The sequence below is a fragment of the Nycticebus coucang genome, chromosome 18 (genome assembly GCF_027406575.1).
Source record: "Nycticebus coucang isolate mNycCou1 chromosome 18, mNycCou1.pri, whole genome shotgun sequence".
Taxonomy (NCBI): Eukaryota; Metazoa; Chordata; class Mammalia; order Primates; family Lorisidae; genus Nycticebus; species Nycticebus coucang.
Genome location: NC_069797.1, coordinates 51203995 through 51221406, shown reverse-complemented (window position 1 = coordinate 51221406; position 17412 = coordinate 51203995). Strand labels below are relative to the sequence as shown.

The 17412-nt window shown below is 54.6% G+C and overlaps 1 protein-coding gene across 22 annotated transcripts in view; it reads left to right on the top strand.

Moving 5' to 3' along the window:
* Positions 1 to 17412, top strand: part of CACNA1G (calcium voltage-gated channel subunit alpha1 G) — a 62805-nt gene that overhangs the window by 25820 nt on the left and 19573 nt on the right. For 15 of the 22 annotated variants that reach the window (XM_053568694.1, XM_053568710.1, XM_053568706.1 and 12 more), the window contains exons 10-22: positions 3063 to 3214; positions 4030 to 4215; positions 4318 to 4432; positions 4516 to 4671; positions 7511 to 7579; positions 9070 to 9154; positions 9238 to 9431; positions 11924 to 12355; positions 13183 to 13283; positions 13498 to 13621; positions 15182 to 15250; positions 15376 to 15560; positions 16417 to 16543. In XM_053568694.1, coding sequence (XP_053424669.1) covers positions 3063 to 3214; positions 4030 to 4215; positions 4318 to 4432; positions 4516 to 4671; positions 7511 to 7579; positions 9070 to 9154; positions 9238 to 9431; positions 11924 to 12355; positions 13183 to 13283; positions 13498 to 13621; positions 15182 to 15250; positions 15376 to 15560; positions 16417 to 16543 — 1995 coding nt within the window. The remainder of the gene's footprint in view (positions 1 to 3062; positions 3215 to 4029; positions 4216 to 4317; positions 4433 to 4515; positions 4672 to 7510; positions 7580 to 9069; positions 9155 to 9237; positions 9432 to 11923; positions 12356 to 13182; positions 13284 to 13497; positions 13622 to 15181; positions 15251 to 15375; positions 15561 to 16416; positions 16544 to 17412) is intronic. The other 7 variants (XM_053568707.1, XM_053568711.1, XM_053568708.1 and 4 more) reach the window with 1 other exon arrangement.

The window sequence follows — 17412 nt, the reverse complement described above, 5'->3', positions numbered from 1 at the left end:
TAGAGACAGAGTCTCACTGTACCGCCCTCGGGTAGAGTGCCGAGGCGTCACACGGCTCACAGCAACCTCTAACTCTTGGGCTTACGCGATTCTCTTGCCTCAGCCTCCCGAGCAGCTGGGACTACAGGCGCCCGCCACAACGCCCGGCTATTTTTTTTGTTGCAGTTTGGCTGGGGCTGGGTCCGAACCCGCCACCCTCGGCATATGGGGCCGGCGCCCTACTCGCTGAGCCACAGGCGCCGCCCTGGGAGTAGTTGTACTTTTAGTATTCACTGATTGAATAAATACTCGATATCAAAAGCTACTATTTTTAGCTACTTCTTGAAGAATATTTTATTAATTTTAATTTTTAGTGGCTTTTTTTTTGCAGTTTTGGCCGGGGCAGGGCTTAAACCCACCACTCCTGGGATATGGGGCCGGCACCCTACTCCTTGAGTCACACACACCACCCCAATTTTTAGTGGCTTTTTTGAGGGTTCATCTATCACCTATATGTCGTGAAATGCACCCATCGCGAGTGTACCTCAGCTATGTTTTCACGTCACTTGTTCATTCGTACACCTCTACTGATTTGAAATATAATTTTTCATACATTAGAAGACATCTTGTGTATTCAGTCCATTATGTTGGGATCCACTGGCCCCTCACTGTCCCTGTGGTATGGGTCTGAATCCTGACTGTCTAGTGTCACTGGAGTCAGAGGGACGTAGGATTGGCACACCCCTGGCTCTTCCTGCCCTGTGAGTTTCAAGCCATCAGCCACTGTCTTCTGGCCTCATGCTCGTGCAGAAGAGTACTGTGGCAGAAGTTTTGCGTGGATGGCACGGGGTGAGCACATGGTGAGCCAGGGAACCCATGAAACCTCACACCTGTGTGGTCTATGCTCATCAATTGTGTCCAGCGCAACGTTAGCCAACAGGGCAGAGTGACAGGGAGGCAGATTGCCAGGACGGATCTGAGCCCCAGGTTTTATCTGCACTGATGATGGCCCCTTCCCCAGCTCCTGTACTGTGTTCTCAGTGGAGGATCTAAAGATCCTGCCACTGTTTGGCCCCACTAATTAATTAGGTCAGGTGGCAGTGCCCCCACTTGCTGTCTGCAGAACCAAGATTTGCTTGAGATCTGCTGGAGTGACAGGCCCCATGCCACACTGGCCCACATGATAGCCACTCTCCCCCTGGACAGCAGGCTGTCTGTCCCCTTTGGAAAGAAATCCATGCATGGGCTAGGAGCTTATCTCCTTCTGAGTAGCCATGACCCTCAGGCCCCTAGATGCCCTCACCTGCTAATCAGAAGCTCCTTTCCTCCAGCTCTCCCCACCTCTCACCCCAGCCGACCACACAGATTAGGGCTAGTACCATACATTTGGTCTCATCCAGGGCCTGGCTCCATGCTTGGGTGACCTACCTGGGCACCTGATCAGATGAGGCAGCTGGGTAGACAGGGGGAGGTGTCTGATGGAATAAGGGCCCCATTTTGTCCTGTCCTGTCCTCTTCTCTTCTCTTCTCTTCTCTCTTCCCTTCTTTTCTCTCCTTCTCTTCAACAAGACCTCATCATGTTGCCCAGGCTGGAGTGAAGTGGCATCTTCATAGCTCACTGTAACCTCAAACTCCCAGGCTCAAGTGATCCTCCTGCCTCTTCCCCTCCAATATCTAGGACTATAGGCATGCCCCACCATGCCTGGCTAATTTTTTTTTTTATACTTTGTAGATACAAGGTCTCATTATTGCCCAGGTGGGTCTTCATCCTCCCAAAGTGCTAGGATTATAGGTGTTAGTCATCCTGCCCAGCCGGTTATTTCATTAATTCAAACTCTTTCTGTACCTACTATAGACTTTGGGCTTTGGTTTGTCCAGACTTTTGTCACCGATATCTCTCCCTGTGTCTCCAACCCTCCACTCACACTCGGGCCTTCTCCCCCAATCAGAAGCAGTCTTGGTTTGCTTGTGGTCCCCCCCTCACCTGGGGAGACCCCACAAACCCTTCGGCATTCATTTCAAGTGCTGCCTCTTAACTAATCCTTTCCTTCTGTGTTCACCCCTCACCTTCTCTCTCCCAAACTCCCGGATTTACTGCCTGGATAATTTATTTTGGCACTGAAGCATCTAGGGCCTCTTGTGGTTATTCAGCTGTTTTGTGTGTACAACTTGTTTCCAGCTAGACGCTGAGCTCCTGGGAGGCAGGGAGTGTGGCTGGCGTGTTTTTGCAGCTTCTTTAGTGCCTGGTGACTGCTAGGCATACAGGAGGTACTTCATATCGAGATGAGGTGACTAGTGAGCTGGAATGGCAGATGAGATAGGGTTTGTCATTAGTTCTTCTGAAGACCTCCCTAGAATGCATCCTTGGTCCCAATCCCAGACTCTGATAGAAGCATAAGAAAAATTACCTCCAGTGCATTATGTTTGACCAGAGACTCTTGCTGAAGGTCATGAGGTGAGTGATAGGATAGTCTGAGAAGTAATCCAGGTGTCCTGGTCTCAGGCTGAGGCTCTAGGTGCCTCATCTGGGACAACTCTTCCTGGGGAGTCTTTCTTCAGTGTGTGTGTGACTGAGAGCACGTGTGTGTGTCTGGAAGGAAACAGGCATAGGCAGCAATCTGCCAAGCCCACAGAGTAACTGTGGAGCACGTGTGACATTGTGTGTGGCAGTGTGACTGCGTGTACATGTGAGCCCTTGACTACTGCCCTCTAACATTGGCCAGCATCATTCTGTCACTAGCCTGGGCATGCCAAGCCAGCCTGGCAGCCCAGACCAGGAGGAAGCAGTACAGAACCCACAGCCACCATCCAGCCCCCAGTAAGCCCGTGCCGCTGGCTGGGCTGAGATCCAAGGCTGGGGGCTGGATGGTGGCTGTGGGTTTCACATGGTGCTTTCCTGGGGCAGCTGCTCCTAGGTGCATCTCCTTCTGGACCCATTGGTGCCTGTGAGCCTGAGCACCTATCACCCCATGCCCCTAAGCTTGCTATTCCTGCTCTTCCTCTCCCTGGCACTCCACATTCAGAGGACTGGGACAAGGGTCTCAGACACGTGCCTTTGCTTCACACCCCACCCTGCCCTCCAGCCCGAGGAGTTGACCAATGCTCTGGAAATCAGCAACATCGTCTTCACCAGCCTCTTTGCCCTGGAGATGCTGCTGAAGTTGCTCGTGTATGGTCCCTTTGGCTACATCAAGAATCCCTACAATATCTTTGATGGTGTCATTGTGGTCATCAGGTATGACTGCCCCTTACTGCTTCTCACATGAAGAATGTGAGCAGGGGTTGCTTGTGGCCAGGGGCCATGCCACCTGTTCCTCTGGGGTGGAAGGAGTTGGGCCCCATGGACCTGCAGGACCTCCCGCTCCCCTAGTTGGAGGACTCTGTGTCCCCATGGCCCTCTCTCTCTCCCTTGGCCCCACCTTGACACATGTTACATGGCACCCATCTTTCTTGCCCAGCCCCTCCTTAGTCTCCTCTCCTTACCCTTACCTCTTGTCCTCAACCCCACCCAGGCCTTGGGGTGGGTGAGGGTTGGGGGATTGACTTTGGTGAGGAGTTGGGGTAGGTATGAAGCCCAGCCAGCTGTCCCTTCTTGCAAAGTGCTTGGAAACCACCTCAGATGCCAGCAACTTGCTTTAGGGTTTCCAAGACCTTGGGAAAGTGCTCTGTCTCCCCCAGGCCTGGGGCCAGGAGCACAGCTTTATTGCTTTTGGAATTGGCTTTAGATTTCATTAGAAGAGAACAAAGCAAATATTCCATAACTTGATGCTGTTGCACTGGCCCGATTTAGGGAAGGGGTTGTCTGTTGCCAGGGTGTGATCTCTGGCCAGGACAGGACAGCAGAGGGGGCTGGGGCTGTCACCCAGATTCTCACTGTCTCGGAGGCCCCTGTTTGGTGGCTCTGGGTCTCAGGGGCACATCTGTGTTCCATTTTCTTGCACTGTGCCTACCAGTCCAGGTCCTTGGGTGCTGCTGAGTTCTTCCAAAGGGAGGGGCAGGAGAGGATGAAGGTGTGGTGGGCTCATGCTTCCTGTCCCCCTCCCCCTGCAGCGTGTGGGAGATCGTAGGCCAGCAGGGGGGTGGCCTGTCGGTGCTGCGGACCTTCCGCCTGATGCGCGTGCTGAAGCTGGTGCGCTTCCTGCCGGCGCTGCAGCGGCAGCTCGTGGTGCTCATGAAGACCATGGACAACGTGGCCACCTTCTGCATGCTGCTCATGCTCTTCATCTTCATCTTCAGGTGAGGGCACCTCAGCTCCATGCCAGCCAGGTTGGGGCAGAAGGACCTGAGGGGCAGGGAGCACGGGGCTCTGACTCCATCTGTGGCTCCCTGTGCCCTTAGCATCCTGGGCATGCATCTTTTTGGCTGCAAATTTGCATCTGAACGGGATGGGGACACGCTGCCAGACCGGAAGAACTTCGACTCCCTGCTCTGGGCCATTGTCACTGTCTTTCAGGTGCAAGAGGAAAGGACAGGGTGGGCAGCGTTGTCGAGTACGGGCCAGGGGGCTAGGTCCTGACTTCTGTCCTCTGCCTGCAGATCCTGACGCAGGAGGACTGGAACAAGGTCCTCTACAACGGCATGGCCTCCACATCGTCTTGGGCGGCCCTCTACTTCATTGCCCTCATGACCTTTGGCAACTATGTGCTCTTCAACCTGCTGGTCGCCATTCTGGTGGAGGGCTTCCAGGCAGAGGTAACCCCCTGCCCTGCCCACCTGCCCTGTCCACACCTGTGAGGGGTTGGCTGTCTGGGTCAAGCCTCCTCTTCCCTCTGAGGCCTGGGAAGTCCCTCCAGTCCACGTATCTCATCACGTGGACTACAGGATGGTTGTCTGGGGTCCCTGGGTCAAAGTTTAGCTGCAGAGGAACTTCCCCTTCAGAGGTGTCTGGAACCTTCCCCCAAAAGCCAGACAAGGTAAGTGCTGGGCCCACAGCACAGATGGACTGCTGAGCACAGACATTCTATGGGACATCCCGAGAGGATCCATCTGAGCTAAGGGGTGCAGGAAGCTTATGTGCAAGTCAGCTGAGCTCTGGCTGAGTGGATGAAGATGCCACTAGATCCTGGGCAGGGCTGAGCTGCCCAGGTTGAGAAATGAGCCCAATTAGCTGTGGGCTTAGCAGAAATGAGCATCCTATTTCCAGCCCAGGCTCCATCACCTCTGTCACAGGCAGCATCATCAATTAATATTGATTTACATTGATCCTGCCCTTGCCATGCCAGGGCACAGCCTCTGCCTGAAGAGCTGCACTCCTTCCTTTTAGGCAGCTCAGCCTCTTTTCCTCCCCCCCAAAAGCATCCAGACCCACTCCAGCATCCTGGTGCCTCAAACAGGATGGTTTGACCCAACCTAGAAATGCTCCAGGTTGGGCCTGGAGAAGCTCTTGGTCCAGTTCTCTTTGGGTGACCCGGATGGAAACTCCCGCTGCGGCCTGGTCTATAAATACCTGGCACACGGTGGAAAAACAAAAATCTATTTTCCAACTCTTTCCCAGCCTTGCAAGGGAAAGCTGTTCCCCGTGGGCCAGCTGGGTCTGTGGGGTGGAGTGCGTCTGTCCCATACCAGCCTTTCTCCCCAGGTCCCTCTTAATTCTGTAGTTATCCGTCACCACATTACCTCCCTGCTGGATGGCAGTGAGGGCAGCTTTGGTGATGGCTGGGCCTCTTGCAGGGAGGGAGGGATGTCGGCCGCTCCCTGGAATGGGATACTTATTTGGGTATTCCCTGGGGCTCGAAGAGTTAAGGGATACCACAGGGTTCACCCAAGAGCCAGGGGGGTCAATGGACTTGCTCGGCCACTACTCCCACTACTCGGGGCCTGTGGGAGGAGGAACTGAGTGAGAAGGGGGCCCTGTTAGCCCCTTCCAAAGGCAGCTCCTCTGAAAAATTCCCATAGAACTCTATGGGGGGGAATGGAAAAGTCCTTGTGCCTGAAAACTCCTTGTGCTTGTCCCCCTCCCTCCACTGCCACTCAGCCGCCAAGGCAGTCTTGAGGTGCCCGGCACAGACAGCCCCCCGCCACTCAGCCCTTTCAGCAAACACCTTGTTATTAAATACATCGAGTGTGGCTGAGCTGGCTTGGTTGCTAGGCAGCAACAAAGTCTGCGTGTAGGCATAGGGGCAGCCTGGTCCTCCGGCTGGCAGGTCGCTCTGTCCCTGCTGGGGGCCTGGAGCTGCCCTAGCATGATGGGTCAGCCAGAGCCCTGTGGCCACACCCACCTCAACCCTCAAAAATATAAGTCCCTTTGCGGAGAGGGTCTTACTCAGGAAGTTAGCATCTTGGGCTACGATACTTCATGTCTGGGGTGGGATGGAGAAAGGATTTTAAGATTGACCTCCCTCCTCCATGGGCAGGCAGCCTGGAGCGCCCATGGGAGCCAATGGGGCAGCTGCACCATTGCTCTGTATGTACTGGGCATGGGTTAGGGGATATCTTTCAATAGTACCAATGACCCGGAAACCTCCAGAAGTACCTGCCTGCTCCTGTGTATAGGGGGGCTTTATGGTCTGGCAGGTGAGGGGGGGCTGGTTTTGCTGTTGTGATGTCCTGGGATTTTTTTTTTTTTACCAAATAAGACAACCCCCATCAGCAGAGGAAGTGGCTGCCCCATTTTGGTGGGCTTCACCAGCAGCCTCAGGCTCACCCCCTGCTGGCTTTACATCCTGCTAAGAGGTGGGAGGGGGTTGTCCAGGAGACAAAGACTGCTTGGCTGCTGATACCCTGACTTGCAGGAGGCTGTGCCCTCAATCCCTGTATATTTATCATCCACACACTTAATTAAATGAACGAGCAGCAGGCCCTGTGTGAGGCCGTTAATTGATCCTAAACAACATCATAGCCACCATCTCAGTGTTCCTTGTCACATCCCATCCCAAATGGAGCAGCTGAGCCTATTCTGATTTGGTGGGACGTAAGCTGAGAGCATGAGAAGTTACAAGGCCTGTTTTTGCTCCTGTTGACTCTGACTTTCATCCACTCCTTCCTCCCCACTCCCCCCAAATCCCAACCCTGCTCCCTCAGAGCCAGCAAGAGGTGAGCTGGATGCCCAGCTGCTTAGCTTCAAGGCCCAGATCCACCTCTTAACCTGTTTGATTTGGGGCAGTTTTCATCACTTCTCCAAACCCCAGATGTCTCCGTGTAAGGTGGTGCAAGGGGCACCTACTTCCTACCTTGCAAGGAAGCGAGCTTGCATTCACGGAGCAGTTTGAGGATGCTGGGCACACCCTCCATGAATGGTAGCTGTTATTCTTAGGACTACTGGGGGGCTCAATCGTTTTCTGCCTCCCTCCCCATCTTCGTGGCCTCTGCCTCCCATATCCACCCCCCCTTCAGATTTCATTCTGGCCTGAGGGCCTGCAGTTGAATTCTGGAAGGCAGTAGTTCTATCCCCTCACCTCCCCTTCCCCATGTCTCTTGTTTCCCCTCCTGCTGTGGGGTTTGCACCCCTCCTTTCCTTCATCCTCTTGCTGATACTTGAAGGCCTGAGTGCCTGTGACCAGTGGTCCTCCCCTGCCTCCCCCTTTCCCTGTAGGAAATCAGCAAACGGGAAGATGCGAGTGGACAGTTAAGCTGTATTCAGCTGCCTGTCGACTCCCAGGGGGTAGGTACGCAATCATGAGTCAGCATGCCCCCTGTGCCCTGTGCCCCTCCACTCCACCTCCATGTCTCTGTGCTCGTGTCCACGCTCCGCTGCTGTGCAACCTGTGATAGCCGTGGTGGTCGTTGGTGTTGTGAGATTTGCTTCGATTTTAAGTCCCTTCCCCCTTGAGGACATGGAAGGGAGGACCCTCCTTGCCTCTCCTCCCATCTACCCAAAAAGGGCGCAATTCCCATCCCTGCCAGACTAGTTGATGGACCAGAGAAGGAAGGGACTTAGAATCCTCTGTGTGCACGTGTATGGGGCACCCCGTGTGTGTGTGCCTGTGCTGAGGTCCCAGAGGAGTCCCAGCCGTCCGGCCTCTGAAGTCAATACCTGTGGCCATACATGTCCCCCTACCTCTCACCCCTTCACCCTTTGTCCTAGGCCATTATTGGCGACCTCACAAGCTGACTCAGCTCAGGACACATCCTTCCTTGGAGGATGTGCGGTTGGGTTGTGGCTCTGGGCAAAATGTACCAATATTTTAAACCCACCTCTGAGTCTCTGGCCCCTCACTCACCCACTAGGTCCAGCCAGCTATCTCAGGGCATGTCCCTCCTCTGGCCTCCATGCTGAGCCCCTGATCTCCTGTTCCCTGTGCTGGCATCAGAATTCAGGGCGAAGCCAGGATTCCTGCGGGACCCCATGGTGCTGTGCATCCCGAGCAGCCCCCTGGAGATCCCACTTGATAATTAAAGGCCTCGTTAGGGATGTAAACTGAGTTAATGGAAATGATCCCCTGAGATGCCAATTACCCAATATTTATGTCCTTATCAAAAGTAGCAATCAAGTATTTTTTAATAACTTCTTAAGGAGAAGTATGTAATTACTGGGGAACCTACTGACCTGCTAAAAAGGAAGAAAAAAACTGTCCCAGAGACAGGGAGAGAGATAAAAATGAGACCAGGGAGAGTGCTGGGGCTTAGGGAAGGTGGAAGGGAAAAGTGGAGGGACTGAAGTGGCATCCTTGGGCTGAGCTGCTCTGTCTGGGGTCTTTCAATTTCCTTCCAGGGTCCTCAGGTATGAGGCTCAGGAGGGGAGCTGTGAAGAGAAGGCAGGGGCCTCAGATGGACTTTTGGAATTGAAGCTCTAGTGACCACTTCACTTGGGTCCCCAGCCCACTCCAGCCTGTGCCACCTGCCCACCCAGCTATCCCTCCTCTCCCCAGCCAGCCTTGGAGGTGTCTAGCCAGGCTGGCTGTTCTGTGGGCTTGGGTTAGCCATGGCCTTAGCTCCGAGGGGTGGCTAGTGGGAGGCAGAGGCACTTGGGCCCTGAGAAACCTTGAGCTCCCAGCCTGGGGCTCTGGCCTGTGCCAGTGCATGTCTCGTGCTGTGGTTGCTGGTCCCTGTGGCCTCTATGTAGTGTGTGTGTGTGAGGAGAAGGAGACCCAGTCCCTCCCAACTACCCTTGCCTGGCCACGTCCCTAATGGCCCACTGCTCCCTGATCCTAGGGAGATGCCACCAAGTCTGAGTCAGAGCCCGATTTCTTCTCGCCCAGCCTGAATGGCGACGGGGACAGGAAGAAGCGCTTGGCCTGTGAGTACCCATCTTGGAGGTATAGCCCCCAGCCCCAGGTCAGCCCTAAGTGGACTCAGGTTCTCTTCCTCCATCCCCTGCAGTGGTGTCCCTGGGAGAGTACCCAGAGCTTCGAAAGAGTCTGCTACCGCCTCTCATCATCCACACGGCTGCCACTCCCATGTCACTACCCAAGAGCTCTAGCACCGGCCTGGGCGAGGCACTGGGCCCCCCTTCCCGTCGGACCAGCAGCAGTGGGTCGGCTGAGCCAGGGGCAGCCCACGAGATAAAGTCACCGGTAGGGGGTGCATGTGGGTACTCAGAGGTGGGAGATGTTGAAAGGAATGCAGGAGGAAGAGAGGATGGAGGCAGGCAGGCCAAGGTGACAGGGCCTGGGTGTGCCAGGACAAGCCCCAGGGGAAACAGGCCTGGTGATACAGGCAAGTGAAGGAGCCCTAACCTGGGAGGCCAAAGAGTGACGTTCTAATCTGATTTAGTTTGTTCCCTGGCTGAGTGACCTTGGGTAAGACTCAACCTCTCTGAGCCTCTTGTAAAACCGGGGCAGGGTTGTCCTTCCCTTCTTAATACCTAACCATAATAATAGCAAACCCTCCTCTACTTGCTGATTCCATGCCACATACTGTTCTAGACACTGCCCATGCACATTCTGAATGTGCTGAGTCCTCACAGCAACTCTGTGAGGTAGGGATCTGAGTCTCAATGGCAGAACCAGCATGTCAATCCAGGAGGCTGGCATCAGAGCCCATGGTCTTGCTGTAGTTTTATTTTTATCTTTAAAACTTCACTTTTAATTGACAAATAATAATTGTATATATTTATGGGGTACAATGTGATTTTCTTTTTAATTTTTTAAGAGATGGGGTCTGTCACCCAGGCTGGAGTGCAGTGGTATGATCACAACTCACTGCAACCCCAAACTCCTGGGCTCAAGTGATCCTCCCACCTCAGCCTCCTGAGAAGCTGAGATTACAGGCATGAGCCACCTTGCCCAGCAAGCAGTATGTGATGTTTTGATATATGGATATATTATGGAATGATTAAATCAAGCTAATTAACATATTCATCACTTCACATTTTTTTTGTAGTGCAAACATTTAAAATCTACTCTCAGCAATTTTGAAATATACATCACATTATTATTAACTATAGCCATTATGTTCTGCAATAAATTTCAGGAACTTACTCTTCCTACTTAACCATGTCTCCCTGTTCACACACTATACCCCACCCAGCCTCTGCTGACCACCATTCTACTTCTCTCCATTTCTACTACATATGTGTTTGACTTTTTTAGATGCTACATATACATGCGATCATGCAGTATTTGTCCTCTTATGCCGGATTTATGTCACTTAGCATAATGTTTATCTATGTTGTCACAAATGACAGGATTGCCTTCCTTTTTTAAGGCTAAATAGTGTTCCATTTTGTATATAGACCATATTTTCCTTATCCATTCATTCATTGATGGACATTTAGATTGGTTCCCTATTTTGGCTATTGTGAATAGCACTGCAGTGAACATGGGAGTATAGCTATGTCTTCAAAATACTTATTTCAAATCCTTTGGATATATACCCAGTAGTAGGATTACTGGATCATATGGTATCTCTATTTTTAGTTTTTTGAGGAGCCTCCATCGTGTTTTCCATAAGGGTTGTACTAATTTACATTCCCACCAACAATACAAAAGGGTTCTCTTTTCTCTACCCCCCTTGCCAATACCTGTTGTCTTCCATCTTTTTGATAATAGCCGTTCTAACAGGCATGAGGTGATAGCCTATTGAGGTTTTAATTTGCATTTCTCTGTTGAGTAGTAATGTCAAACATTTTTTCATATACCTGTTGGCCATTTGTATGTCTTCTTTTAAGAAATATCTACTCATGGGCGGTGCCTGTGGCTCAAAGGAGTAGGGCGCCGGCCCCATATGCTGGAGGTGGTGGGTTCAAACCCAGCCCTGGCCAAAAACAGCAAAAAAAAAAAAAAAAGAAAAGAAATATTTACTCATGGGTGGTGCCTGTGGCTCAATGATTAGGGCGCTGGCCGCATATACCGAGGGTGGTGGGTTCGAATCTGGCACCAGCCAAACTGCAACAAAAAAATAACCAGGCATTGTAGTGGGTGCCTGTAGTCCCAGCTACTCGGGAAGCTGAGGCCAGAGAATTGCCTAAGCCCAAGAGCTGGAGATTGCTGTGAGCTGTGACAGCACGGCATTCTACCGAGAGCGACAAAGTGAGACTCTGTCTCTAAAAAAAAAAAGAAAGAAAGAAAGAAATATCTACTCATGTCCTTTGCCCATTTTTACTATTATTATTATTACTATTATTTTAAGAGAGAGGATCTTGCTGTGTTGTCCAGCCTGGTCTCGAACCCCGGACTCAAGAGACCCTCCCACGCCAGCCTTTCAAGTAGCTGAAACAATAGGCACTTGTTACCGCACCTGGCTTCCATTCTTTTCCGTCAGGCTTCTTTCTTGCTATTGAGTTGAATTCCTTCTCTCTGTGATTTTATAATGCCACTCAGCTGATGAGGATGAAGTGCTGTTGGCAAAACTGTTTCACACATTAGGACTCAGAGGCACAGAGAGGTTTAGTAAGTTGTCCTGGGTCACACAGTTGGCTGGGGTGAGCCAGGATCTGAATCCGGGCATCAGAGTCCAGAGCTCCTACTCACACCTCCATGACTGGTGGTGTGCCTCATGGGGCACAGGGTGCACACGAGGGTTCAGGGCTACCTGACCTGGGCTGAGACCACTTCCCTGCCCGCAGCCAAGCGCCCGCAGCTCCCCACACAGCCCCTGGAGTGCAGCCAGCAGCTGGGCCAGCAGACGCTCCAGCAGGAACAGCCTTGGCCGAGCCCCCAGCCTGAAGCGGAGGAGCCCAAGTGGGGAGCGGAGATCCCTGCTGTCGGGAGAAGGCCGAGAGAGCCAGGATGAGGAGGAGAGCTCAGAAGAGGAGCGGGCCAGCCCAGCAGGCAGTGACTGTCGCCACAGGGGTTCCTTGGAGCGAGAGGCCAAGAGCTCCTTCGACCTTCCAGACACACTGCAGGTGCCAGGACTGCACCGCACAGCCAGTGGCCGCAGCTCTGCCTCTGAGCACCAGGACTGTAATGGCAAGTCGGCTTCAGGGCGCCTGGCCCAGGCCCTACGCCCCGATGAGCCCCCACTGGAGGGGGATGACGCCGATGACGAGGGCAACCTGGTGAGACCCCTCTGGGCACAGTGACTCCTCACCCCTGCCCTTGGGAGAGGGGAGCCGTACCCAGCTCAGAAGGGTGCAAGGGAGTTACTGTTTCAAGCCCAAGGGATCTTGAGGCATGCCTAGTCCTAGGGCTGAGCTCCAAACAACCCCCTTCCTCCCTCTGCCTGTCCTGCTGAGACCTAGATCTTTGACATGCCTGGGGCTGAGGCTCTGTGGCCCGGTGGATGTGAATGGTGCCAGGCAGATGTGTATGAATCTTTCATGGCCCTCCCCCTGTGACTCAGAAAGACCCATCACTCATCTCCTCAAACTGATAGCTCCATCTCTTTCTCATCTGGCTTAGCACGAGCCTTGACTGCCTGTGCTGACCCATTCACCCTCCCTCAACCTCTCCCAGCACTTTTCCCCCAGGATGGGGAGCAGGGACCTCAGGGCTAGCATGTGAAGAGAGAGGGCAATGTCTCCTCTGCCCAGGTGTGTCTCTGAACAGACAGCTGTGATGGGGACAATGTTTGATAATTGACGTGCTTCCAAGTCCAGCAGTGAGGGGAGGGAGGGCAGGCAGGAGCTGGGCTAGAGGCAGGGATGGGAAGAGAGTGGAGAGCCTAGGGGTGCAGGGAGGAGAGGGAAAAGACAGAGTAAGGGGCGATGGAGGCGGGGAGCCCCCCGCAACAGGACGGATGGGCAGGTGGGAAGGAGGCATTAGGGGAGAGGAGGTGAGTGGGGGCAGAAGGTTGGGAGAGGGTGAGCAAGGGGGTCATAGAGCTGCCAAGAAGGTTGGGGAGCCTAGGGGCTTGTCCTGCTCATACCCTAGTGTTTGTCCCCAGAGCAAAGCAGAACGGGTCCGTGCATGGATCCGAGCCCGGCTCCCTGCCTGCTGCCGTGAGCGTGACTCTTGGTCTGCCTACATCTTCCCTCCTCAGTCCAGGTAAGTCGGGGAGGCTCTGACCTGCCCTCTCCTTCTCATTAGATATTACCCCGCAATGCTTTCAGGGACTCTAGAAGTGGTGCCCTGAAATGGTGGTATGAGTGAGAGCCAGGATGAGGTGGGAGAGTGCTGGTGTAGAGGCTGCGGGTGACGGCTCCCTGCCTCCGCTGCCACCTGCCCTGTCCTCCCAGCCTTTGCTTTTGTCCTGGAGCAGGTTCCGCCTCCTGTGCCACCGGATTATCACCCACAAGATGTTTGACCACGTGGTCCTCGTCATCATCTTCCTCAACTGCATCACCATTGCCATGGAGCGCCCCAAAATCGATCCCCACAGTGCTGTGAGTCACTGGGGCTATAAACATGGTGGCTGTTCCACCCTGCTTGGTGCCAGGCCCTTCTGAGCAAGAAAAGAGGCCAGTAGGCCACACAGTTATTGTCCCATTCAGGGTCACATGTCAGTGGGGGAGAGATTCTCACTGAGCTTGCCTGGGCTCCAACCATCACTTCTGGCTCCCCAAGATGCTTCCTGCATCCTCCCCTGCCTCAGTTTCCCTTCTGTGAGATACCAGCCCAGCAGCTGGGTGCTTCACCTCACTCCAGGCTATTTACAGACAACATGGTCTCATGAGCTGGAGGCTCGTGAGGCCTATGGTTGTGTCTGGTGGGTGTTTGGGTGATGCTCCCCTGTGTGCCCATGTGGGGGACAGTCTGCCTCATGGGCCTTCCACAGTAAGCTGGGGGAACAGCTTCTTTGTGGTGCTGCCAAGTCACAAACAAGTAGGTTTGGGGGGCCTTCGGGAGGACACTGGTCACTTGTGCTTCTCTGTGAACCTGCCAGTCCTGCTCAGCGGGAGAGGAGGGGCCAAAGGCCTGGGTGCTGGGGCTGACCTCTTCAGAATGGGCCCAGCTGTTCTGGCAGCTGGTTCTCCCAGCCTGGCATCACGGCCCCTCCCCACCAGCAGGGGTTTAGATCCTAGAAGGGTGGGTGGGGTGAATCTATTTCCTCTAATGGCATGTTGCACCACTTGCTTGGAGGTGACCATGGTGTCCCCCTGCCCCTCCTCACTGCCTCCCACACTATTGTTCAGATTTCAGTGCCTCCGGGGCTTCTGTTTTCCATTAGGGTGGGCTCCAGCCAGGCCGGGGTGGGGATGGAGGCAGCCTGAGGAATGGAGACGCCAGCCCAGGACCAGGTGGATGAGGGAGCACCAGCACTGGGGGGAGGGTGGGGCGAGGGGCAGAGCAAGGGTGACTGACTGCACAGTCTCTGTCACTGTGTCACCTGCGCCATGTCTCTCCCCCTGCCTGCCCACTCAGCCACTCCATCTCCGGCTCTGTCACTGTGCTGCCCGCTCCCTCTGTGCTCTGGCTCTGTGCCTCTCTAGTACTCTGCGACCCCCTCTTGGCCACTCAGGAATGAGCCTGGGTCACCTTCTTTTCCATACTGCCCCAGCCCATACCTGGGTGTGCACACACAGCCAGTGTGCTCCATTTCTGGGGCGCACAGCGGGAAAGCAAGTGAGGATGGCAGGATGGTAGACGGGGGTCAGAGATCAAGTTAAATCCTGCCCCAATTTTAAGAAAGGAATCAAGGAATAGGGCCTGGGCTAGGGGACTCATGACAGCACTGTGGTGCACTCACCTCCCCTCCATGCCACATTTCAGGGAAGTTCTGGCTGAGGCAGGGGGGAGACTCTCCCCAGAGCTGTAAGTGAGTCAGGGTCCTGCCACTGCCTCTCTGTGTGTGTCTCAGAGGGAGGAGTCTACTTTATTGGGGAGGATGGGGTCATTTTTCTGAGTCACATGTTAGAAGTAGTTTTTGGCTTCTGTACACAGAGCAGCCCTGGCCTGAGGGCGGGGACTTCTGGTGGGCAAGCCCTGCCTCCTCTCTCCTGCAGGAACGCATCTTCCTGACCTTCTCCAACTACGTCTTCACCGCAGTCTTCCTGGCTGAGATGACAGTGAAGGTGACCTGGGTGGGATGGGGGTTGTTGACACTGGCTCAGGCCCTTTGGTTCCTGGAGGAGGGCTGGGGGTCAGCCACAGCATAGGCAGCTGGTGACAGTGCTGGTGATGTGACGGCTGTCCCCAGGTGGTGGCACTGGGCTGGTGCTTCGGGGAGCAGGCATACCTGCGCAGCAGTTGGAACGTGCTGGATGGGCTGCTGGCGCTCATCTCTGTCATCGACATCCTGGTGTCCATGGTCTCTGACAGTGGCACCAAGATCCTGGGCATGCTGAGGGTGCTGCGGCTGCTGCGGACCCTGCGCCCGCTCAGGTGAGCCCTCCACGGCAGCACATCCTCCTCAGGGACCCCGTCAGCCACCTCCTAACTCCCGCCCCATCCCATGCACACCTGCCTCCTGGCTGCAACGTCCACTACGGATGACACTCATTCAAATCTCAGTGCTAGCAGCTTCCCTCCGAGGTGCACACCTGCCCTCAGCTCACCCCTCTTCTTCTCTTCAGCACCACCTGCTCCCCAGGGCTACTTTGCTTGATGTGACATGTGACATGAGGTACTGGCAACCCTGTGCAGAGCACAAGACAAGGGCCATACCTCACAGCCTTCAACTGAGGCTCTCCTTGGATGAGCCCCTTAGGGGTGATGGTTAGTCCTTCCTGCGAGGTCAAAGACTTCTCTTGCAGACTTTCCCCACCTTCATACCCCTCTCAGGGACTACCCCCCAAGGGGACATTTCTCTTGGCCGCAGCCATCACTATCTCCAACTCAGAATTGTTCTTAAATGGGGACAATACAGACTTCCTGACTGTCTCTTCCCCCTCCTGCCCCTCTAAGCTTATCCTCTATGGCCCCCAACACATTGCATCCCCAGGGAATACCCCCTGAGTTGAGTTCCCAACCCTAGCCCAACCATCCAGGGGGATGTCTGCCCCTGACATGCTGGGTGTGGAGGTGGAGGGAAGTAGGGGTGTTTGTAGCTGGTTATGAGGGATCACGTGTGGCTCCTGATGACAGGGGTCCCTTGCAAAGAGGACTGTGCTCTGCCACCAGAACCCAGGAAGGGACCCCTGAGCCAAGGTTGGCATGGGGAACGGGGACCCTGCCTGGGCAAGGGATAAGGGAGTATCCAAGCTGGGGGAGCCCCTCTCACCCCCTCTCCCCTCCCCAGGGTAATCAGCCGGGCACAGGGGCTGAAGCTGGTGGTAGAGACACTGATGTCCTCACTGAAGCCCATCGGCAACATCGTGGTCATCTGTTGTGCCTTCTTCATCATTTTTGGCATCCTAGGGGTGCAGGTGTGTGGGGCTGTGGGGACCAGCTGTCCGTGGGAGCCTGAGGAGCGCCCCTCCTCTTGGGCCCTGGGTCCTGAGGCTCTTCAGCTGCTGCTCTAGTCTTTATTCTAGAAAAGAATAAGCAGGGACACTTCCCTCTAGGACCCTTCAGGCCCCTTTGCCTTCTGAGTATTTTGCAGAAAACTAGGAGCCTAGAGGAGGGCTCCAAAGAGGATCCAGGCTGCAAAGAGGTTTTGGGCCATGGGAGCTGCAGGCTGCTGTTCCTGCCCCCGCCCATGAGCTCGTGGAGCACAGACTCTGGCTCATGGTCTGCTCTGGGATCTCCTCCCTTCCTTCCCTGCTTGAGCACGGCGGGCTGCTGGCCAGGCCCGGGGATCCAGGGCCCAGACAGCTGGGCCAGGTTAGCACCACACTGGCAGGCAGGCGGTGCAGACCCCAGACAAGGCAGGAAGTGGGGGCTGCTGGAGAAACTTGGCCTCCAGCCCAGGGAGGAGTCTTGGGTTTGGAGAAGAAAGAACCAGAGCTGCCTGCAGGATTCAGCAGACACCTCAGGGGGCCAGGGAGCCCCTCCACCACAGTCTTCCAGAGACCCTGGCTCCGGCTGTTTCAGCTGCAGGGTAGACAGCTGGCTGTGGGGCAGCATGGGAGCTCCTGAGTGACTATACCCTCCCTAGCCCTCCCTCCTTCCCTTGGCTTCTTGGGATGTCCACTTGGCCCTGGGGAGAGGGGCCTGTTCCTTGATTTCCTAGAAATTCTCAGCCCTGGGGAGCAGACTGGGGTGTAGTTACCAAAGCCCTGCATGCCTACCCAGTATCCTTCTCCTCCCCACTCCCGAGCCTCCCTGTGTTAGTAGAGGGGAGTATTGTTGAGCC